This window comes from Xyrauchen texanus, chromosome 30 (assembly GCF_025860055.1).
Source record: "Xyrauchen texanus isolate HMW12.3.18 chromosome 30, RBS_HiC_50CHRs, whole genome shotgun sequence".
Classification (NCBI taxonomy): domain Eukaryota; kingdom Metazoa; phylum Chordata; class Actinopteri; order Cypriniformes; family Catostomidae; genus Xyrauchen; species Xyrauchen texanus.
The window spans coordinates 23,579,894-23,604,160 of NC_068305.1; the positions used below are offsets into that span (position 1 = coordinate 23,579,894).

Sequence of the window (24,267 nt, forward strand, 5' to 3'; positions counted from 1 at the left end):
ATTGTGTCCACAAATTTCCCATTAACAAATAGACATAAAACACTTTTCATATCCAAGATAACAGAATTTGAGATCTATTAAGAAATTAGATACATTAAGCTTAAAACTTTTCTGCTGGATTACATTTTACAAATGTTTATGTTCAGATGAACTGTCAAGATTAAGAGGAGCACAGCCAATCAAAAAGAGATTAGATTTAGTGCCATCAGTCAATATGAAGAGTTCAATGGGAGGGCAGGCTAAAATGCACACAGATTCTTTCTGAGTTCGCAATGACATACCTTCTGCCATTTCTATATGGTAGAAATAATATGGTAGTATGCCATTTTTCTCGCACACTATAAATCTAAGGTTGCAGATCTGATTGTCTCCAGACCTCTGAATTCCCAAATTCAAAATTTGGGATGTATGTAGCTTTACAATCCTTCATTTAGGCTCAATTTGTTTTCTGTTTACCCAAACATTGTTTACTATTGTACCCACTCATAGCTTAATGTAAAATATTTTAGTATGAAAAAACCATGGTGAGAAACAGTGCTTTTGTGTAAAAAATAATAAAAAAAAAAATTAGGGACAGCACTGAGCAGTGCATTTTCGCATGTGCCACCTCCTACACTGGCATCAAAGCAGTTCTGCCCTCTCTCAGTACTATAGAAAAGCTCCCCACTGCCCCTGGACTGCCCTGACTGAAAAGATCTGAGTGAACATTTTGCAAACATATGTTAAATGCGAAATCATATTAGGCTAAAGGTTTGTAATTTAGAAATCTGCATAAATAGAATACAATTTCAGTCTCCATTCCTGGATGATGTGCAAAGCTGATTCATTATCTGGTTGTGTCGAAACTGGGATCTATTAATTAGCCAAAACGTTTGGACACCCAAATTAATTTATATGAGATGCAAGTTTAAAAAAAGATATATTTATATTTGTTAAGTGCTTAATGAAAGAGCAAGATACGTAGGCCTATCATCTGATACATATAAACAAACAGCTGTTATTTAAACGCCATCGAATTCAAAGAAATTAAATGTCTTTTTTTAAATGCCAAAAGTCCCGCTTAACAGTGTGTGGGTTTAATATGAAGCCCCCGCGTGTTTACGGGACGTCCGTCAGATGATCGCTCGTGCTCGTGGCAGGTGCGTGGAATCTTGTGTTTGTCTGGTGAACGCTCCGCCCCTGTCAATGCAAACGATTTAAGAAAAGTCGCGGTCGAAAGCTGAACTACGTTACTGACAAATTCCAAAACTCGAAAGAACTGAAAGAGGGCAGAACGCGCTTCATTACTTTCTGCAGTAAGCATGTCTTTTTTTTCTTTCTTTTTTACCTCATGCGTCCCTGAATTGTTATTTAGTTAATGTATCTGCTTGTTTTAAACTTTTTATTTATGTATTTATTTTATGAGAAATAAACTGAATTATATATATTTTTTATTTATTTATTATTATTTTTTAGATGTGTTCAGATGAAGAGCGCACGATGACGGGGGGCTCCGGTAACGGAAAGTTGCGTCAGTGGCTGATCGAGCAGGTGGACACTGGAAAATACCCTGGACTGGTGTGGGAGAACGAGGAGAAAAGTATCTTTAGGATTCCGTGGAAGCACGCGGGCAAGCAGGACTACAACAGGGATGAGGATGCTGCGCTCTTCAAGGTACAGTCTGGATGGACGAGGAAGGGATGCGCGCGCCATTAATAAAGCGAAAGAACTGCACGCGCAGATTAATAGTAGCTTTGATCCACAATAAAACGTCCGTGGGATCTTAGAAAGGTGTTATATGTTGGCCTCTTGGTCTTAATTTGCTTTCCTGCAGGGTTGGGCGCTGTTCAAAGGCAAGCATCGGGAGGGCATCGACAAACCTGACCCGCCAACGTGGAAAACGCGACTTCGGTGCGCTCTCAACAAAAGCAATGACTTCGAAGAGCTCGTGGAGCGCAGTCAGCTAGATATATCGGATCCTTACAAAGTGTATAGGATCGTTCCGGAGGGATCCAAAAAAGGCAAGGGAAAACTGCACTCCACATGAGCGCACGTGGCAGCATGTGCACGGTGCACACTGAATTCACACGTCCAAATTCAACCTCCTCATATTTCTTCATTACATACATTAATGACATCAAAGAGAGCATAGCAGCTGTTTATCTTAACAACAGTTACTGTCATTTTACCATTTTAGGACCCAAATCTCAAGAAGATTCACAGTCCAATTCAAGTTCGCCCAACTATCCGATACATCCACCTTATGCACCAGCACCTTCTCAGGTTAGAATGGGATAATTTTAGCTGTGCTTCTGTCTGTTTCTTTGCATGCATTATGAATGACTATGCATTTGTTATTGCAGGTGTGCAACTACATTTCTCCAGCAGAGAGAGGATGGAGGGATTACCCCTCTCTGTCTGAGATCCCTTACAGCCAGAGCCCCTACACTTCACGCTGGGACCCTGGTAATGTGTGTCTGTGTACTTAACAGTCGGATAGGTTATTTCATGGAGCATGCAAATGCATTGACGTGGTTCTGTGTGTGCAGGGTACCAATTCAGTGGCTCCTTTTACAGTTGTACAGCATCAGATCCACAGCCCTCTCCCTTCTCCCTGGACTCCAGCATGAGATCTGCTGAGGCTGTGGCCCTTTCAGGTACACACTTGCATGTTCATTTATCAATTTCTGTGAAGGCATTAATAACTCCAGTTATGATGTTATTTTTGTATTTTCTTTTTAATTAGATAATTCTCATTGGAATGGAAATATTTTATTTTTATTTTATAATCCCTTTTCTCCCAATTTGGAATCCCCAATACCCAACCCGTCCTCGTGGTGGCGCTGTTACTCACCTCAATCCGTGTGGCAGAGGACAAGTCTCAGATGCCTCCGCTTCTGAGACCATCAATCCGCACATATTATCACGTGGATCGTTGTGCATGACACCGCGAAGACTCGCAGCATGTGGAGGCTCATGCTACTCTCCACGATCCACGCACAACTTACCACGTGCCCCATTGAGAGCGAGAACTGCTAATTGCGACCATGAGGCGGTTACCCCATATGACTCTACCCTCCCTAGCAACCGGGCCAATTTTTTTGTTGGTTTGCTTAGGAGAACTGGCAGGAGTCACTCAGCACACCCTGGATTCAAACTCGCAACTCCAGGGGTGGTAGTCAGCGTCAATACTCACTGAGCTACCCAGGCCCCTCCAATGAGCATTATTTAAAAAAGCAATAGCTTTTTATATAAGAATAGCATTATAAACATAGCTTTAAATAGGACAATAAAATTATCCTTTTTTTTTTTCTTCTTGTTTAGATTACCGCTTACATGTGGTGGTGTTTTACCGGGATGCTCTGGTTCGAGAGGTAACAGTGAGTAGCCCAGAGGGTTGTCAGCTGGGCCCTACCAGAGAGGGACAGGCCTACGCTTCGCCTGGGGCCCCAGAACTGGTTGAACTCCCTCAGGCTGAAGGGGCATCTCTGGAGCGTGGCGTTATGCTTTGGATGGCCCCGGACGGGTTGTATGCCCGCCGTCGCTGCCCCTGCAGGGTGTACTGGGAGGGAGCTCATGCACCACCAACAGACAAACCCAACAAACTGGAGAGAGAGCAGACTTGCAAACTGCTGGACACTCAGCGTTTCATAACAGGTTAGAGCAAGTTTTTTTACATGTAAAAATTACACATAAAACAAATAAATAAATAGGTAACTTCACCCCACAACGGTTTCTGTAAGTGTTGATAGCCATTTATCACAAAAGTTTATTCCTCTGTCCATTACTTCACCATTTAATGTGTACATCATCATGTCTGCGCCTCATAAAAGTCCATCTCCAAAAATACATACATATTACAGTAAACAAACAGGTCAAAAGCGTTTACAGTAAATAGTGTCACACTATCTGTGGGTTGAGATTTTGTGGTATTCATAGCATCAGTCATCAATGGTTTAAAACTCACGCCCACCTTCTGCATGCCATAGATTCACTGATTGTTGTTATTCTCACAAGACTTTCCAGCATATGATGAATTCAACAAGATACCTCAGAAATTACAAGTGGCTAGATTTAATGCTCACAGCATGGGAAGAAATTTGGGAAAAAAAGAAAGCAAATTTGCAAAACACAAAGATAGATAAGCGTTAATTGAGAGAAAGTGAAAAAAACAGACAATGCGATACTCCTATTGCAAGGACATCCAATGATTTGAGAAACGTAGCTTGAGAATTACTTGCCAAATTACTTGAATACATTTTAAGAACCAAGATGTAACCAGATATTCAAGATATTGGGTAAAAGTTCAAGAATTGGTCATTGAAAGAATCAAGCGTTTAAGGAATATTCAGAGTTCAAAACAAGCTCAATCGACAGTAGATTAGCACAAAAATAAATGTTGAATTGTTCCTCCTTTTCTTTAAGAAAAAAAAAAAGCAAAAATCTGGCAGTGATTTTTTTTATTCAATTTTTATTCAATTTTACAACTCTGTTGCCATGACAACATAATCCTAAAATAACATTTAACAGAATTAATGTAAGTGCTTTTATACAATTACAAGCTTCACATTTCTGCTTTTCATAAGCTTTTAAATTCTTCAAAACAATTGGCCCTATTGACTTTCATTGTAAGTGTCTTACTGTGACCTTGACTGTTGCTTTTTGTTTTAAAGACAAATTTTTGTGGTAATCAACATTATGCCACAAATGCTGTTGCTTGTATTGCACCTAAAATGTTTCTTTCATCTTAATATTAGGATGGACATGCCCCCCACACTGTCTATGGTGGTTGCGCCTCTGCATAGTAATGAGACATTTAAAATAACAACAGATGACTGTTTTACAAATAACATTGTTTACCAGTATTTATTATAATTCATCATCAAAGAACTCCACATCAGCAATGTTTTCTTTCTCCCTCTTTTCCAACTCGTTTGCTCATGTACTGTATTTACTGATCTCTCTCCTTCTTAATGTTTCCCTTAGAGTTGCAGAGTTACACCCTACATGGTCGCCCTGCCCCGTGTTCCCAAGTGCTGCTGTTCTTTGAGGAGGAGAGCACTGATGGAAGACCAAGAAGGACCTTCACAGTGCAGGTGCATATTTTAACCTACAGTCCCAATTCAAGTATTTCTCTAGTGCTTTTTAATACTGATGAATAGGATAGCATAATGGAATTCTTGCATGCTATACTCTATGATTAATCTTACTTTCCTCTGGTCATTGTGTCACAGGTTGAACCACTCTTTGCTCACCAGCTTCTTTTCCTCACTCACCCGGGCAGCATGAACTACATACGCACTCATGACCTTTCACACCTGCCGCCTGAACATGCTCTCACCCCAAGCCAAGATTTCCACAGAGTCCTTACGCACCACCGTAACAGCGGCCCTCAAAATTTACCCTAAATGGCATTTCACACTACACTGAACCATGCATCAAGCCTTTTTTTAACCCTGGGTTAAGGTCAGTTTTAACCCTGGGTTAGCACAGCTTTACAGGAGTGATGAAGATCTGAAATTGAAAGATTCCCCAGGATTGTAAACACAGTGCTAAAAAATGACCCAGGGTTAGCAGTTTCAAGTGTGCAAGGCCCCTCATTTTAAGCTATAGCTTCACAAGGAAATGGTGGAATTCTGCACTGTACCTTGGGCTTCCCTGTAATGGAGCAGAACCACACCAGAATAATCTACAGTTCTAACAGACAGCATCAGACTGCAGGATTGTTGTCAAATATCATGTAAAACTGAGAAAGACTCCAAGCATATGGCTGTGTACAACTCACTAGAATAAATGATTGTATTATGCCAGCATACCCTAAAATGTGTGGCTGTTTGCTGACAAGACAGGAAAGAATGTAAATTGTGCATATTAGCTGTGCATGATTATGCTAAATAAAGTGTTACATTTAATTGAGCTGCAATGTAACTGCATTCAGAATGTAGAAACCAAATAATTACATGTATATAGGCTATACATATATTTGATAAAAATGTAAAAAAAAAAAAAAAAAACATTAATAAACATTCGCTTGTACGATTCTGACAAAATGCTGTACTTTTATTCCACCACTTTAGCTTTTTCATGTTGCTGGAATGCCCAGAGTGCCTCAATGTCATATTTGAGTCAAACTTCCTCTGTTTAATGATTTATTGCCTTTTAATAAAAAAGTAACATTGATTGTGTGTATTAATTCCTCCAAAAAAGTGATCAAGTCTCAAAATTGTTTTACACTTGTTCCATTGTTGTTGGTTTGAGGTAAACTTTACTGTAGCTTCTACTGCAATGGATTCTCACACAAGTGGACGTCATCAGTCTTGGTCTCTTCACAGCTGGTGGGCTGACTGTGGTTAACTAAACTAAGCCTGAATACAGATTAGCCGGGGGATACTTTCAACCCCCGGTACAAAAACTGGAATCCCCAAGAAAGTGTTCGAAGACCACCATATACGTTTAATGGAAGCATTATGTTATCTGTTGAGTATATAGGCAGGGTGTGTAAGTGTATGACGGCGTGCACACAGGATGGAGTTTGTGGTTTGTAGACAGGATGGTGCTGGCAGATACTCACAACTTGATGTCATCACAGAGGAAGAAGTACTTATTATTCTTCCTTCTCTATGAAGATACTTATTTACTTCACCAGTAGTTAGTTTGCCACATATATAGTTTCTTTGCCCTTAATATGATCATATACGACATCAGTACATGTTTTGTACTATATATATTTCTGGTAAGGAACTATTCAAGTCAAAATCTATTTTATTATGCTACATCATTTAGTGCATTTACATGCACGTTCTTACACGATTATGTCTAATAAGCCCACTTTCCGTTAACAGTGAAAAGTTCGTAAACAGCTTAAGAATAAACCGTTTGATGCAGGTAGATTATTGCCCATTACCCTGATTAGGCATTGCATGTAAACACCTTTACAGACATTCTTACCGGCTTATCCAATGTTCGCAATTGTTGTGCACATGCCTCTTCATGATTTTACATAAAAATAACCAGATTATTTCAAATCTCATGTAAACTGTTTTCCTGCTTTGTTTTGTTAAATAAGTTGACTTTTGGGAGTTATCAGCATATTGGTGTGCATGTAAACAGGCTCACCTATATTAGCTTATGCATGGAATACCCTGAGAAAAGTTGTTATGTTTTACACAATCAATTCTCTTGAGTTTTCCACTGTTTACAGGCTCACAGTTCTACATTATTAAACATGTTTGGATCATTTTCTGCTGCCTACAAATGGAAAGGTACAGTAATTAAAAACTTCCCTTCAAGTCTAACAGCCTGAGATCAATCCACCCACTCTTTTACCTGGTGCCACACATGGCTTTGATGTGATTCTGTCAAACTGCTTCCCTTAAATGAGTGGGTGTTCAGAGCTCTAAATTTAGAAGAGAAAATCAACAAAACAAGACTTCGGGAAAGAGGTATCTTTGCGTCATTTCGCAGCACGTTTTTAGGGTTTCACAAAAAACAGAATGACTAATGATGACACAAGGGTAGAGAGAAATATTTTCATTGTGCATTGTGGAGTTTTTATGATGGCTTGTTAACAGCCTGGAAGAGCTGTTAATTAAGAGAATAGTTTGTTTTCTAGCCAGTTATGCCTTAGCATTTAATTGCGGTTTATTGTAAAGGGAACCTCACAATCCTCAACACTTCCTCACAGGCCAGGTAAAAATATCCCCATACTGCTAAGGCGGGGCAGGGTGTGTCTTTCTGTCTGAAACTAGACAGGGTGTGTGCACACATTAGCGAATGTGTGGTCATGATATACTTCTACAAACAATGTCTCTCTAGATGAAAGACGACAGACAAGAATCATTTCTGAACTCGCCAGCTTCATCATTCCAAGTGCAATCTGCTTGGTCTCGCTATTTCTAACTCTCTCTCACACACAAGCATAAACACAGTCCTTGCAATTACTCTGGTAACTGCTTGCAGAAAATCCCACACTGTGAACGTGCACATAGAGTTATTTGTTATTTAATATGCATTGCAGTCATTAAGGTGGACAAAAAAAGGAAGTAATTTATCAGATTAATTCACAAGCAGCATACTTAAACATTCTTAATCAGGTTGCCACATCCTCCCTCTCTCTACACACACAAAAACAGATGCATAACTTAGCAAGTAGAAAAAGAATGAATGATCACTTAGTGTTACACATTATAGAGGCATTGTGTATTTTTGAATGGGTTTTATGCAGGCTTATCTTTTTACAGGCTGAAAAGAGGTAGGCTTGAAGCAATTCAGTTGTAACTTCATGCTGCTCTTAAATTTATTCAGTAGCTCTTCCAAGAGCCTGAGAAAGAGAGAGACAAAGTGTTGGAGAGCTATTAAACAAGCCATGTTTTTTAGAAATCAGATTTTGATGATGATTCATTGAACAGCATTAGTCTCAGAACTGCTCTTTAGGTTTCCCAAAAATATATTCAAAATGTCTGTTAAGGTTTTCATTCACTGTAGAATCAAATGTTCATTCATCATTATAACAGGACTGTTATTTGAAGATTTCACCACTCACTGGACCAGATTTGTTATCCATTGCATCTGCATCTAAACACCACCCACCTTTTCAATTTTAAAGGATAAATCACTCAAAATGAAAATACTGCCACCATTTACTACCCCTCACATTGTTCCAAACCCATATTACACTCTTTTTTCCATGGAAAAAGAGAAAGTTAGGGACAGACTGGCATCTTTTTTTTCATACAATAAAAGTGAATAGTGGCTCACTCTCCTTTTGTGCTGCACATAAAAAAGAAAGCCATAAAGGTTTGGATAAACATGAGGGTGTGTACATTTTCATTTTTGGGTGAACTAACACTCTAAGTATGTTTCTATGACTGAAATTTCTAATGTAGTGTCTGCTTTGAGTTTTAACTCACTTTTTGTCAGCTCCACTCTGCAGCTGTGGTAGAGATTCAATCGCCTGCTTAAAACTAGTGCTGAGAAACAAAAGAAACAGATATACAGTTGAAGTCAGAAGTTTACATATACTTAGGTTGAAGTCATTAAAACTAATTTTTTAACCACTCAACAGATTTAATATTAGCAAATTATAATTTAGGCAAGTTGTTTAGTACATCTACTTTGTGAACGACATGAGTAATTGTTCCAACAATTGTTTACAGAAAGATAGTTTAACTATTGTTTGACTATATCACAATTCCAGTGGGTCAGAAGTTTACATACACTAAGTTAACTGTGCCTTTAAGCAGCTTGGAAAATTCCAGAAAATTATGTTAAGCCTTTAGACAATTAGCTTCTGATAGGAGGTGTACTGAATTGGAGGTGTACATGTGGATTTTAAGGCCTGCCTTCAAACTCAGAGCCTCTTTGCTTGACATCATGGGAAAATCTAAAGAAATCAGCCAAGACCTCAGAAAAAAAAATTGTGGACCTACACAAGTCTGGTTCATCCTTGGATGTAATTTCCAATTGCCTGTAGGTACCACGTTCATCTGTACAAACAATAGTACACAAGTATAAACACCATGGGACCACACAGACATCATACCGCTCAGGAAAGAGATGCATTCAGTCTCCAAGAGATGGACGTAGTTTGGTGTGAAAAGTGTAAATCAATCCCAGAACAACAGCAAAGAAAAACTTTGTGAAGATGCTGGAGGAAACAGGTAGACAAGTATCTATATCCACAGTAAAACGAGTCATATATCAACATAACCCGAAAGGCTGCTCAGCAAGGAAGTAGCCACTTCTCCAAAACCGCCATTAAAAAAGCCAGACTACAGTTTGAAAGTGCACATGGGGACAAAGATCTTAATTTTTGGAGATATTTCCTCTGGTTTGATGAAACTTTTTGGCCATAATGACCATCGTATTGTTTGGAGGAAAAAGGGTGAGGCTTGCAAGCCGAAGAACACTCTCCCAACCGTGAAGCATGGTCGTGGCAGCATCATGTTGTGGGGGTGCTTTGTTGCAGGAGGGACTGACTGGTGAACTTCACAAAATAGATGGCATCATTAGGAAGGACAATTATGTGTATATATTAAAGCAACATCTCAAGAAATCAGCCATGAAGTTAAAGCTTGCAAATGGGTTTTCCAAATGGAAAATTACCCCAAGCATACCACCAAAGTTGTGGCAAAATGGCTTAAGGACAACAAATTCAAGATATTGGAGTAGCCATCACAAAGCCCTGACCTCAGTCCGTTAGAACATTTGTGGGCAGAACTGAAAATGTGTGTGCAAGTAAGGAGGCCTACAAACCTGACCAAACCAAACCAGATCTTTCTGGAGGAATGGGCCCAAAATTCCAGCAACTTATTGTGAGAAGTTTGTGGAAGGCTACCCAAAACATTTGACTCAAGTTAAACAATTTAAAGGCAATGCTACCAAATACTAACAAAGTGTATATAAACTTCCTACCCACTGGGAATGTGATAAAAGAAATAAAAGCTATTATTCACATTCTTAAAATAAAGTAGTAATCCTAACTGACCTAAAACAGTGAATGTTGTCTACGATTAAATGTCAGGCATTGTGAAAACATTTGTTTAAATATACAGTGCATCCAGAAAGTATTCACAGCGCTTCACTTTTACCACATTTTGTTATGTTACAGCCTTATTCCAAAATTCATTATTTTCCTCAAAATTCTATAAACAATACCCCATAATGACAACATGAAAGAAGTTTGTTTGAAATCTTTGCAAATGTATTAAAAATAAAAAAAATCACATGTATATAAGTATTCACAGCCATTGCTCGAGGCTGTAAAAGGTGCTTCAACAAAGTATTAAGTCTTTTTGTGTATGATGTTACAATCTTGGTACACCTATTTTTGGGCAGTTTCTCCCATTCTTCTTTGCAGGACCTCTCAAGCTCCAACAATTTGGATGGGGACTGTCAGTGCACAACCATTTTCAGATCTCTCCAGAGATGTTCAATCAGGTTCAAGTCTGGGCTCTGGCTGGGCCACTCAAAGACATTCACAGAGTTGTCCAGTAGCCACTCCTTTGTTATCTTGGCTGTGTGCTTAGGGTCATTGTCCTGTTGGTAGATGAACCTTCACCCCAGTCTGAGGTCCAGAGGGCTCTGAAACAGGTTTTCATCAAGGATGTCTCTGTACACTGCGGCATTCATTAATCTTTCCCTTAATCCTGACTAGTCTCCCAGTTCCTGCCGCTGAAAAACATCCCCACATGCTGCCACCACCATGCTTCACTGTAGTGATGGTATTGGTCAGGTGATGAGCAGTGCCATTCAGGCCAAAGAGTTCAATCTTTTGTTTCTCATGATCTGAGAGTCCTTCAGGTGCCTTTTAGCAAACTCCAAGTAGGCTGTCATGTGCCTTTTACTGAGGAGTGGCTTCCGTCTGGACGCTCTACAATAAAGGCCTGATTGGTGGAGTGCTGCAGAGCTGGTTGTTCTTCTGGAAGGTTCTCCTCTCTCCAAAGAGAAACACTGGAGCTCTGTCAGAGTGACCATCGGGTTCTTGGTCAACTCCATGACTAAGGCCCTTCTCCCCCGATCGCTCAGTTTGGCCAGGAGGCCAGCTCTAGGAAGAGTCCCGGTGGTTCCAAACTTCTTCCATTTACGGATGATGGAGGCCACTGTGCTCATTTGGACCTTCAAATGCTGCAGAATTTTTTTCTGTACCCTTCCCCAGATCTGTGCCTCGATACAATCCTGTCTCGGAGGTCTACAGACAATTCCTTGAACTTCATGGCTTGGTTTGTGCTCTGACATGCACTGTTAACTGTGGGACCTTATATAGACAGGTGTGTGCCTTTCCAAATAATGTCCAATCAACTGAATTTACCACAGGTGGACTCCAATCAAGTTGTAGAAACATCAAGGATGATCAGTGGAAACAGGATGCACCTGAGCTCAATTTTGAGTGTCATGGCAAAGGCTGTGAATACTTTTGTACATGTGATTTAGGGAAAATGGCTAATTAGGCCCAATTTGGACATTTTCACTTAGGGGTGGGTATACTCACTTTTGTTGCCAGAGATTTAGACATTAATGGCTGTGTGTTGAGTTATTTTGAGGGGACAGCAAATTTACACTGTTATGCTGATGTACACTCACTACTTTACATTGTAGCAAAGTGTCATTTCTTCAGTGTTGTCACATGAAAAGATATAATCAAATATTTACAAATATGTGAGGGGTGTACTCACTTTTGTGAGATACGGTATAAATATAATAATATTAAATAATAATAGATAAATAAAAAGCATTACATTATTGTGGCAGACAAGTAAAGCATTGATAAAATATAACTGATAATAAAAAGTGGCTTTAGAATCCAATACACAGTATTGTTTATTTCCATATTATTGAACATAAGCCTATCATTGGCCCACGGAAATCAAGCTCCTTTTGAAAGCAAAAATGCATCCTCATCTTGTCAAGCAAGTGGTTTGTTGTCTGTACAGCTGCTTGTTGCCTATACAGCTGGAGATTCGCTTACTGCCCTCTGCTGAAAACAGGTGATATTTCTAGCTTGAATTGCTCCAATGGTAGAAAATTTCCTTATTACAGTCCGAGAAAATTAATTCCATTCCATATTTTTTATTGATTTTATATAATTAATCACACTGAATTAACACACTAAATCAATAGTTCTAATTATGACACGAATGCTGAATGTGTCCATATCTTACCGACTCTCTGATGTTAGGAACGGCTCTATTGCGTCTTGCAATGCACAGATTTCCAGACGTGCCTGTTGAAAGTAATATTCAAGAGAAAAATATAATGGTGTAGATTTCAGTTGCTAAATGTCTATATAAGTCTATGTGTGAGGGGTGTCCTGTACCTGCAGAGCACCATTTTTACTGAACGAGGACACACACTGCATCAGGCGACTCATTTCTTCAGCTACAGCCTCAATGATCTTTGACAAAACACGAGGAACAAGCTCTTTGGACACTGCAAAAACCTGAAAGAGCATCACATAACAAAAAGAAAATCATATCATCAAAAGATAATCATACAGAAGAAAGGGAGAACATACAAGCTCTGTTCTAAACCCTAGTGAATTGCCTTGCTGCCTACATAGGCAGGTTTTGGGACAAAAAAGGAACCTCCAAGATGCAAGTAGTATTTAAGATGTAACAGCATCCTCTCATCAGTGTTTGATTGAGTGATTCTAACTGAAGGTAAGTGCATCTCACCTCAGCGTGCACAGAGATGATGCTGACCAAAGCCTCCTTCAAATAACTCCTCGCACCTGAGCCAGAAAGAGAGAAAGGGCTTAATGTGCTTACTTAAGGATCATTAAAGATGTGCAACAGAGATGCAGTTTTAAACGCCTCCAGTACCACCGCTTAGGGCACCAACTCCATGGGGGGGCACCAGAAACTCCACCAGCTGACCTTCCTTGCACGTTATACGTTATTCAAGGATCCGTTAGCAGTCGCAGAACACAGATGATCACCTCACAGCTCACACCACATCAGATTAAAGCTTAAAAACTTCAGCATTTAAAATAAAAGTTTCATAAATAAGCCTAAAAATTTGTTGCAACACTTTTACACTTTTATTCTCTTTTTTAGTCTATTTTCTGCTTTTTTGTTACATTCACCCTAACTGATTTGCTGAATGGCAGACATTGGTAGAGGAATGCTAGCCATAATGGGATTGCAGTTTACTGCTTGCATGTTTACACACCTTACTGCCAAAGCAACTGCTTGACCTTAAAGTCATGTTTTAATTGAGTTGCTATGCTAAAATATCTTTGAAAATCATCTCCATCAAACCTTATGCTAATTTATTTTTTGCACTGTTATAATAATCACTTCACATTTTTAGTCACTCTAGTGATCAGATAGAATGCACTGCCGAGCTACACAAATTATTAGATAGTAATAAACTGTTAAAATATTTTCATTTTTGTAATAATTATGCCATAGGTGCATAGGTTCATGCACGTATTAAATTCAAGGCCCTGTTGCTGGCATACAAAACAGTCCCTGGGTCTGCTCCAGCATACCTAAAAACATTTATGCAGAGCTACCTGCCCACCAGAAGCCTGCGGTCGGCTAAGGAACGTCGCCTTGTCGTACCAAAACAAAGAGGCACCAAAACACTTTCCCGGACTTTCAGTTTCATCATACCACGGTGGTGGAATGACCTTCCCAACTCAATCCGGGAAGCTAACTCACTCTCTATCTTCAAAAAACGGCTAAAAACACATCTTTTCCAAAAACACTTAACCGGTCACTAAAAAAAAAAAAAATAAAATTACATTTCTTGTTGCACTTAAATCTGTTTTGTATACTATTCTGATGATAGATAAACTTTGTAATATGGCACTTTTTGTACCACTGTCTCCCTAAGATGATTCGCTGATGTGCTTCCTCTTTTGTAAGTTGCTTTGGATAAAAGTGTCTGCCAAATGAATAAATGTAAATGTAAATAGAGTGAAAAGTTAAAGGTATAAATGATATAGCAACAATTCTTTTTTTTTTTTTAACATGTCAATTAATGTCTTATAACATTGGTGTATATATTGGAGCTATTCAAAATGATCATTAAAACTGGTTTATACTGGTTATTCAGATAGGGATCTAAACAGGAGCAGAAGTGAATGCAAGTGAGTCGATTTAAAAAAAAAATAGCAGCAGAATGTCTGATATGCTTGATGTGTTCTAGTAAGTACACAAATGATTCATGTAACTAATAGATCTTAATCAAATATGCACTACACAGGCTCAATCACTCTCTCCCTATATAAACACACACACACACACACACACACACACACACACACACACACACACGACCACACACACGACCACAACCATGACTGAAACTGTGACATGTTACAAAAAGACAATGAGGAGCAAGCAAAAATGGACTTTCTCTATTAGTATGGTCCTTATGGTGATGTTTTTCAACAGAACTCAAGAAGACATCCACATCCAGAAGAGTATTCTTACTATATCTTTCTGCATTTCTCTACATAACATAATTCAGGAATGTAAAACCTGTAGGTGGTTGACAGTCCTTCCAGTCAAAGTAGCCAGCATAGATGCCAGGTTCAAGAGAGCCGACGATAGGATCAGATTTCTTCTCGATGTACGTCTCAAACAGATGTTCGTCCAGCTGTCTTACTGCCTCTATGCTCACCTGAAGAGAAATAACATGTATTCAAATCCCAACTCACTAATGGCATATTTTGACAATTCATACAAGATTCTATTACATGTATATTACACAATCACACACACGTCTTGCAGAATGAGTCAAGTCCAATCATGCATGTCCATCTTTTTGGTAGCATTTAACTTCAGGAAAGTCCTCAAAAAATAGAATGGAAAGCACCATCACAAAAGATGAAAAATCTCCAAGATGGACATCTTGACAAACCTCTCGGAGATGTTTCCTGAACATCGCTGCACACTACAGATCATTTTTAAATAGACTGTTTTTTTATTTAACTAACATGTGCTTTCCCAAAATTTGCAGCCGCAGTGCTAATGTAGTGTTGTAAGTTTTGCTATTCATTTGCTAAAGTGTTCTGAGTGTTTTAAAGAATAATTTACCCAAAAATGAAAATTCTCTCATCATTTACTCACCCTCATGCCATCCCAGGTGTGTATGACTTACTTTCTTCTGGTGAACTATAATGAAGATTTTTAGAAGAATATATCAGCTATTTGGGTCCATACAATGCAAGTGAATGGGTGCCAAACTTTTGAAGCTCACACAAATCGCATAAGTCAGCATAAAAGTAATCATAAGACTCCAGTGATTTAATCTATGTCTTCAGAAGTAATATGATAGGTGTGGATGAGAAACAGATAAACATTTAAGTCCTTTTTTTAACTATATATTCTCCTTCCTGCTCAGTCAATCTCCACTTTAACTTTCATATTCTTCCTCTTGTGTTCTTGGTGACTCACATTCTTCATTCATACCACCCCCTACTGGGCAGGGAGAATAATTTCTAGCAAAATGACTTAAATATTGATCTGTTTCTCACCCACACCTAGTATAGCACTTCTGAAGATATGGATTTAAACACTGGAGTTTAAACACAATCAATTGCATTGTAAGGACCTACAGAATATAAATATTTTTCTAAAAAGCTTAATTTGTGTTTTACAGAAGAAAGAAAGTCATAAACATCTGGGATGGCATGAGAGTGCGTAAATGATGAGAGAATTTTTATTTTTGGGTTAACTATCCCTTTAAGTGTTGCTATACTGTTGCTAGGGTGTTCTTGGTGGTTGTTAGGGTGTAGCATACTGCTGGTCCAAGTCAAATGTGTTCATCCCCAAGTCTCTATGATATTCTCATGCATAGGTAAAGCTCAGATCCCTCCTTCAATGTAAGTCTATGAGATTTTTGCCCATTTTATTGTCTGCCAGGCAAAAAACTAAGGCTCAATTGCTTAGAAAAGTAATAGCACACCTTTGCTCAAAAAGCCCCACAAATTGAGATATAGTTAATGTCTGTGCAAATGGTGTGGGGTGTTACATGGCAAAATGTAATACTAAGGATTAAGGGTTTATTAAAATCCCTTACCCTATGTATGAACAATAATAAAAGCAATGGTTGTGAAATAAGGTATTGCATGTTCTTAAATCAGCCCTAAAACACTTTAGAATATACAAGAATTACTATGATGCATGATCATTACTTGTCATTTCTAGTCTGTCATTTACAAGTGACGTCATTTACATGTCAATGTCACTTTGTGATTATGTAATGTTTCCTGGGAGTAATTAAACTATTATTCAGAGTTAGATCTCTCTGAAAGTTGCTATGGAGATAATTCTCATCTCACAAGATCTACATTGGTGGCATAAAGTCTGGAATAATATACAGATTTTGATGCTTTGAAATTGGTACTTAAATTCACCAAAGTGGCATTCAATTGATCACAAAGTATAGTCAGTAAATAACAGTTGTAAAAAAAAACAGCACCATCACTATTTGAAAAAAGTATTTTTTTTTATCAAATCTAGACAGGCCCCATTTCCAGCAGCCATCACTCCAACACCTTATCCTTGAGTAATCATGCTATATTGCTAATTTGGTCACTAGAAAATCACTTGCCATTATATCAAACACTGTTGAAAGTTATTTGGTTTGTTAAATGAAGCTTAACATTGTCTTTGTGTTTGTTTTTGAGTTGCCACAGTATGCAATAGACTGGCATGTCATGGCAAAAAAGAAACAGTAGGAATAAAGTCTATACAATGCTTGAAATTGGCAAAAAACTGAAGATTTCATACAAATGTGTACACTACAGTCTTCAAATACAAAAGACAACTGGCTCTAACAAGGACAGAAAGAGATGTGGAACTCCAGATGTACAAATAAACTAGAGGATAAGTACATCAGAGTCTCTAGTTTGAGAAACAGACGCCTCACATGTCCTCAGCTGACAGCTTCATTGAATTCTACCTGCTCAACACCAGTTTCATGTACAACAGTTAAGAGAAGACTCAGGGGTGCAGCCTTATGGGAAGAATTGCAATGAAAAAGCCACTTTTGAAACAGAAAAACAAAAAGAAAAGGTTAAAGTGGGCAAAGAAAACACAGATAATGGACAACAGATAATTGGAAAACAGATTTATCGATCTTAACCCCATTGAGCTTTTGTGGGATCAGCTAGACTATAAGATGCATGAGAAGAGCCCGACAAGACACATCTATGGCAAGTGCAACAGGAAGTGTGAGGTGCAATTCCACCTGAGTATCTGGACAAACTAATCCTGCATGTGGAGGATTTTCTGATGAGAAATCTTTGAAGTAGTTTAAGAAGTTCTAAACATTTTCTTTAAAATTACAATAGTAATTTTTCACTTTATTAATGTCCTGACTATACCTTGTGATCAGTTGAATGCGACTTTGGTAAATAAAAGTACCAATTTCTTTACATAAGAGCAAAATCTGTACTTTATTCCAAACTTTTGGCTGCCAGTGTGTGTAATGCTCAAGATGACTAGTAATGTGAATTGAGGTCAAAGTCTGTTAAAGTGTTATGTTATATTTATCTACACATCTAAACTAACCATTCCCCTAAAGCTCAAGATACAGACACACTCATTCACTACTATCTGCACCAAGAACCATTTGCATTTACTGGAAAGGCCAACCATAACCTTTAGTAAGGGCTTTCACCCTCTCCACTGCAGGACACAAAAGCCACCTCGAGTGAGTGTGCTGTACTCCGATCATGAAAAACCAAAGAGCTTCAATTTGTATAAGTCATTCTCACTTCAATAAAAAAATAAAAATAAACATAAAAAAAAAAAACATGACCACACATGGAAACACACCTGCTATCATTTAGAAAAGAGAAAAGACAACTGTGGACTGGAGTAAACGGGAAAAGGGAAGTGTGTGAGTGTTTGTACCCTGATGATCTTCTCTGCAGTAGTAAAGTTGTTCTTCTCCAGGTGTTCAGCCAGGTTTAGGAACGTGTGTCTCTCTAGGTACTGACAGTTACTAAGGATGATGAGAAGATGCTGCTCCTGGATATGTCAAAACACACACACACAAGAATGTGTAGGTACAAAGAACTACAGCTGTCAATCGCTAAACATTTTTTAATCAATTAATGGACCCTTTGATGTAACCGTGTTTGGAATGCGGAAGTAAACGACGATGGGGAAAACTTGTGTGCCGGTGAATTGGAGACCACAGCTAAATTTTTGCTAACCTGTTTGCTTCAACCACACAAAAAAAAATCCACTGTTACGCTTTCACAGTTTTCCAAAAGAACAACAAACAGAGAGCAGTTGATCATAGCATTTAGAAGAGAGAAAGGTGCCAAATGTTCTGTCACTATTCAGCAGCTGTATTAGAAATCACATCGCAGCTGTGGTAACTAATTTTTTAAAACGTATACCAGGGTAATATAATTAAAGTATAAAGTTATACATTTAAATTTCACTTAATCGTTTAAAAATTGCAAATATAAAAAAGCCTGCAAGAATTACGCTTCTAAATGAAGCAGAAAAGCATCATCACAATCTGTTAAAAAGGTTATTACATGATACAGTATGCTGAACAGATTAAATAGACATTTCAAAAAGTGGTTTTATAAGTCAATATACAGTACTGTTTGTTTTATTTCAACATCACTGCAAAATGGATTGATGTGAACTATAGGCCAATTATAGACGATCACGTTTTACAACATGTTAGACTTAGGGGCCGTTCACACAGAGAGTTCCATCCGCACTCTTTTTTTAATTATTATTAGTCTATGTACACACCCAGACGTTTACAATTTTTCAACTTAAAAACATCTCAAGACCTCCTCTGTCTCCTGCACTGACTGCTCCCTGCTACCCCCCTGACTGCAGAGTCGTCTGTACTTGAAGATGGTACTGCAAGCTTACATTGCTCAAATGATAGAAACAAATCCTTATGGAATTTGCATACGGGTCATTGGGCATCAAAATTGCATTCATTTTATAAAGTGTCATATCTTTTTTTATTTGAAATAATCAAACTAAATTAAAACATTCAACTGATAGCTCTACAAAGATGTATATCTATGCTGAAAGGGTGAGATTATGAATGTGATGCAACATTTATAGATATGATCAGGTATGTTTGAACCTTTACTTAAAAAATGGTTAACCATTAACAGGCTTGGAAGGAGAGAGAGTAAAACAGAGACTGTGAGAGAGACAAAGGGGAAACTTGCAGCTCTTCCACTGCAGGCTAGGGGAAACCCCATGTGAGCGCCTGCTGCATTACTCTCTGAAGAGAAAGCCGGCTTTTTTCTTTTCTTTTAACAACACAAGACTCCTGTGTGTGATGCTTGAATGTTTGCTATGTTGCAGATGGAAACTGTGAGAAATGCATCCATAACGGAACACAGAATGTTTTCTTGAGAAAAGAGTTCTTCAGAAATAATAAATACCACAAATAAGCTAAAAGTGTGATTTAACCTTCTCTCTCTCTCTCTCTCTCTCTCTCTCTCAAACACGTGTGTATGCACAAACACAGCAGTAATGAATAAGCAGTGAGTGGGGGATTAAACCAAGGAGGGAGGACTCTTCAGGTTTATTCGAGGTCACCAAATAATTTCAAATCATCAAAGTGCCATTTTGTTTCGATAATTTCCAACACAGAGCCTTATAACCTGGTTTCTCTAACTCTCTTTTTTATCTCTTATGTTTTAGTTTTCAGTAAAACTTTGACACTTTGTGGTTCTGATTCACATTTTTCAGTCAGACACTCTGTGACTAATCATTTAAAATAAGTGAGGTACTGAATATCAGAGCAGTGCGAGTACATCATTTATCTTCACTCACTACTATTCTCTACAGAGACATCCACCTCAGCAGTTTACTGTTCTGTGAAAAATTACCCTGTATTGGGCCTCATACTTTGATAACCAGCCCACACTTACTGTGGTTCATTAATTTTTTTTCTTTTGCAATTTTATTGACAGTGAGAACGGGCAACAACAGCAAGTGATGGCGTGAAGAGGGAAACAGAATTAGTACACAACGCGAGCAGGATTCAAACCCGTGTCTCCAACAGTATGAGAACAACAGCTAAATGTGCCAACTGCCACCTCAGACATTCATTTATTTTATATGAAAAATTTAATTCTGTTTGCAATTTATATATCACTGTCATCGATCAAAGGAATAGTTCACCTAAAGTAAAAGATTCTGTGATAATTTACGTATGACTTTCTTACACAAAAGTAGATGTTTTAATAAAGATCCCCTTCCATCTTTTCAATAAAATGGCAGTGGATAGTGTCTTACTTTAAAGCTTTAAAAAGGACCCAAAAATATCATAAAAGTAGTCCATGTGACTCGATGCATTTTACAAGCCATACATTACACACAATTTTCAGCCCCTTGGGAGTTTATGGGCCCTATATTAAGAGTGCTAAGCACAGCAATATGTATCAGTAGGCATTTTGTGCAAGTTTTGGTATTTTTGTGCAAGCAATTCGTTAAGTCTAGGTGCATGTGGGTTTGACAAAACAGAGTGTGGAAAGCACTAATGTGCAGGATCAAGTGCAATTTAATTGTGAGGTTCTTCTCTGGTAATTGCACCATCAGCGTCCTACTATATTGTTCATTCCCTCAAGCACCAGAAATATAAGCAAAGAGAGCACATTTATAAGAAGTTATTAGTGGAAATGGGCTGTATACAATGAATTAGAAGAGCATAAATATGGACTTACATTCTTTTGAGCATAAACTGCATCCTTGTTGAATATCAGGCATATTTCTATGACACTGAAACACTCCTTTTATACGCATGGAAAATGTGGTTCTCGTCAGGACTTGGTTGCAGGCTAAGTTAAATTATAGATAATTTAAGTATTATTAATAATTTTGACACTGAAAAAAATCATGGCTGGTATTAACAGTGATTGCAAAGCTCTTCCAGGTTAGGCTGTGGATTTTTGCACACACTTCACTTTTACTTTAATAGTCAAATTTATTTTGAAATTAAAATTACACTTCAAACTAAATGAAAATATAATCAAAATAATGAAGTGGTCAAATCATATACAGTATAACCACCTTCCCAAATTCATACATTTGATTTTACCCTCTCCAACTTCTTTCAATGGCCCCTTTTGCAGTGACCTAAAACAAATCTCTCTCAGACAACAGGTATAAAAATACCAACCTAAATTAGATCATAAATCCGGCATAAACACAGTAATGTTTGAAAAATAAAACATGACCTCTAGAAAATTGAACACACATTAATTTTGTTTCATGAGAAGGCTAAAACTGTGACTGTGAGGGACATAATTTGACATTCCACTATATTCATTTGGATATTAAAAACTACCACCTGCAGGTGGGATCTCCAAAATGCAAACGTAGGAACAAATTTTAGACTTTGCGCTGAGAATAAATGTGCCACTAAAACATCTTAGCACAATGACATATTTCTCAGGAAAATAGCAAATTGCACTTTGCGCCACTTCATTAACAAACATTAACTAACTCTCCCACCCACGCGCACTTGTGCTTTGTGCTGCCATGAAAATAACACTAGTCTATCTCACGAAAATTTAATAGGACGCTGGGCTGCTCTTAGCATGGTCTCGAAAAAAGAGCTCCACGAATGCAAAAAAACAACTCAAGAGTTCACGTGAACAAGCTTGCCGGTCATAGCTTCTCTCATAGCGCTCATGAACAGGCAACACATTTTTGATGAAAAAATGACTTAAACATCCATTGCCCTTGTACTGCAAAGTCACAGGGGAATCTTCATTAAAACATTTCCTTTTGTGTTGTGCTGAAGAAAGTCATATAGGTTTGGAATGACATGAGAGTGAGTAAATTATGACCGAATTTTCATTTTTGTGTATGTTACTGCTGTGAAGAGAGACAGAGAGAGAGAGAGAGAGAGAGAGAGAGAGAGAGAGAGAGAGAGAGAGAGAGAGAGAGAGAAGAGATCATAAAAGGTACAGATCATGAGGAGAAGTAAAGAATGGCATTACTGGTTTTGGACCAACGTCTTCATTGATGCTTCCAAATAAATCAGGTGAAGCCAAATCCACTGACATACTGAAAGATAGAGAACCTGATATTAAAATCCAATTGCAAAATTAAACACATTCATCCTAAACATTGCATATTCACAAATATTCATGTTATAACAGAAACGTACTGAGAAGTGTCAATGTCTCCATCAGTCTTGGTGCTGAGCTGCTCAAGGCACTTAATAAAGACCTACAACAAGCAGAGTAATACAAATACTTCCCATTCAGCAACAATTATACAGTATTTACACATCTCAAACACACATAAATGCCATCACACAAACCTTCATGATAGCAACACACTGTTCGAAAGCTTTGTCTTGGACCACATTCAGATTCAAGATCTGGGGAGTAAAATAGAGAAATGTATTATCCTCTAGATCTGCACTGGAACAGTAGAGCATAAGACAGTATTGCATGAGTTTCTGTACAGTACATTGATCTCTCCAGGTTTACACTCCATAGGCTCCTTCAGAGACTGCAGCATCTGAGCCATGCACTGCTCAAACTGGGCCGGCTAAAACAAATACATCGTTTTTTAATCTGCAAGTTTGGGTAAGAATTTTACATTGAATTATAATGATCAAAATAAAAGCATAGAGCATGTACCAGTGATGTGATTCCTTCATTGTCCACAACCCAGTCTTCTTTTTCTGCAAGTCTCTTTACATCTGAAAAACACACAGTTCTTTGCATTAGGTCATCCCTCCCTCTCTTTCAAAATGTCAACTAACTGCCATTTGCTAATCCAGCCATGGCTAAATTCACTAAAGCTGTGTTGTTAAAACAATTAAAGCAGTTCATATAACTTGAATCCAGGTCCATCCAGTAAAGAGTTCTTGGGCACCCCCTGCTGTCTCTCATCTGGAGCAACAAAACACTATTGAAAGGTTAGTCCAATTAATATGCCAAAAATGTGCTATTTTGAGGGTATCAGAATCAACAGATCACCATCTCTGCTTGGCAGATCAACAGAAGGGTTAACCACCTTTGTGTCAGTTCCAAATTCTACTGACAGCCTTATCAACTATAATAAAAGATTTGGTTTTCAAATTGTCTCTGTGAATTTTAAGCAAATATTGAATCGAATAAGAGTTCTTTTCATTTCAGCAATCTCATTTGCTGTAATTAAATCCTATTCATTATAAAAGCATTGTATAGGCGATTGGACACCCTGCCCTACAGATTTCCATATATTGGTCATTAAAAAACAATATTATTCAACCACTACTAAACACAAGGCATGCTGATATAAAATAACATCCTTTCCCTTCATTTAATTTTTTGCTTAAAAGTAAACTGTTAAAAACATTTTCTTAAATAGGAAGGAACAGCTGAAGCTCAGTGTATATACAGTCTTTACCCTCTTCGGTGTGCTGTAGTGTGATCAGTAGGCAGTGCACACGCAGGTCCTGCAGTAAATCATGAATCACCTGCAGCAGGTCATTAGGAATCTCCAAAGCAGACAGAGCCTCATGACTCAGCCTAAGAGAGATCATCAATTACCAAGTGAGCATTATATGAAAACATAAGGATAGGATTATGTTTAATCCTATAGGATAGGATTCCTTTGTTCCTACTACAATCTCTAACACACACACACACATACCTGACTGTGTGGATCACCTGTGTTAGCCAGGCTCCACTGAGTGGGGTTTTGTTGTCCCATCCTCCATACTGCCGCAGCTCCAGATCGTTAAGAGAGGAGGGTAATAGAGCCCCTCGAACGAACTGCACCAAACGACGGGTCACTTCCTCAATCAAGCCCTAAGCACATTTTAGAGTGA

At 38.2% G+C, this 24,267-nt stretch overlaps 2 protein-coding genes across 2 annotated transcripts in view; one reads left to right on the plus strand and one right to left on the minus strand.

Annotated features, from left to right (window-relative positions):
• The first annotated feature begins 1,126 nt into the window (after positions 1–1,126).
• On the plus strand, positions 1,127–5,399 carry irf4b (interferon regulatory factor 4b). Its single transcript, XM_052098700.1, has 9 exons — positions 1,127–1,295; positions 1,456–1,653; positions 1,814–2,000; positions 2,177–2,262; positions 2,343–2,445; positions 2,529–2,636; positions 3,304–3,636; positions 4,966–5,075; positions 5,214–5,399. Exons 2-9 carry the CDS (start codon positions 1,456–1,458, stop codon positions 5,385–5,387), a joined length of 1,299 nt encoding a protein of 432 aa, XP_051954660.1. The 5' UTR covers positions 1,127–1,295; the 3' UTR covers positions 5,388–5,399.
• A 21-nt stretch (positions 5,400–5,420) lies between these two features.
• The window catches only part of exoc2 (exocyst complex component 2), a 42,981-nt gene continuing 24,134 nt past the window's right edge, over positions 5,421–24,267 (minus strand). The window contains exons 15-28 of the mRNA XM_052098699.1: positions 24,090–24,247; positions 23,844–23,965; positions 23,090–23,151; positions 22,917–22,997; positions 22,765–22,824; positions 22,609–22,670; positions 22,439–22,505; positions 18,351–18,467; positions 14,967–15,108; positions 13,152–13,207; positions 12,794–12,916; positions 12,639–12,700; positions 8,889–8,948; positions 5,421–8,299 (exon numbers count right to left, since the gene is read on the minus strand). Coding sequence (XP_051954659.1) covers positions 8,206–8,299; positions 8,889–8,948; positions 12,639–12,700; positions 12,794–12,916; positions 13,152–13,207; positions 14,967–15,108; positions 18,351–18,467; positions 22,439–22,505; positions 22,609–22,670; positions 22,765–22,824; positions 22,917–22,997; positions 23,090–23,151; positions 23,844–23,965; positions 24,090–24,247 — 1,266 coding nt within the window. The 3' untranslated portion in view covers positions 5,421–8,205. The remainder of the gene's footprint in view (positions 8,300–8,888; positions 8,949–12,638; positions 12,701–12,793; positions 12,917–13,151; positions 13,208–14,966; positions 15,109–18,350; positions 18,468–22,438; positions 22,506–22,608; positions 22,671–22,764; positions 22,825–22,916; positions 22,998–23,089; positions 23,152–23,843; positions 23,966–24,089; positions 24,248–24,267) is intronic.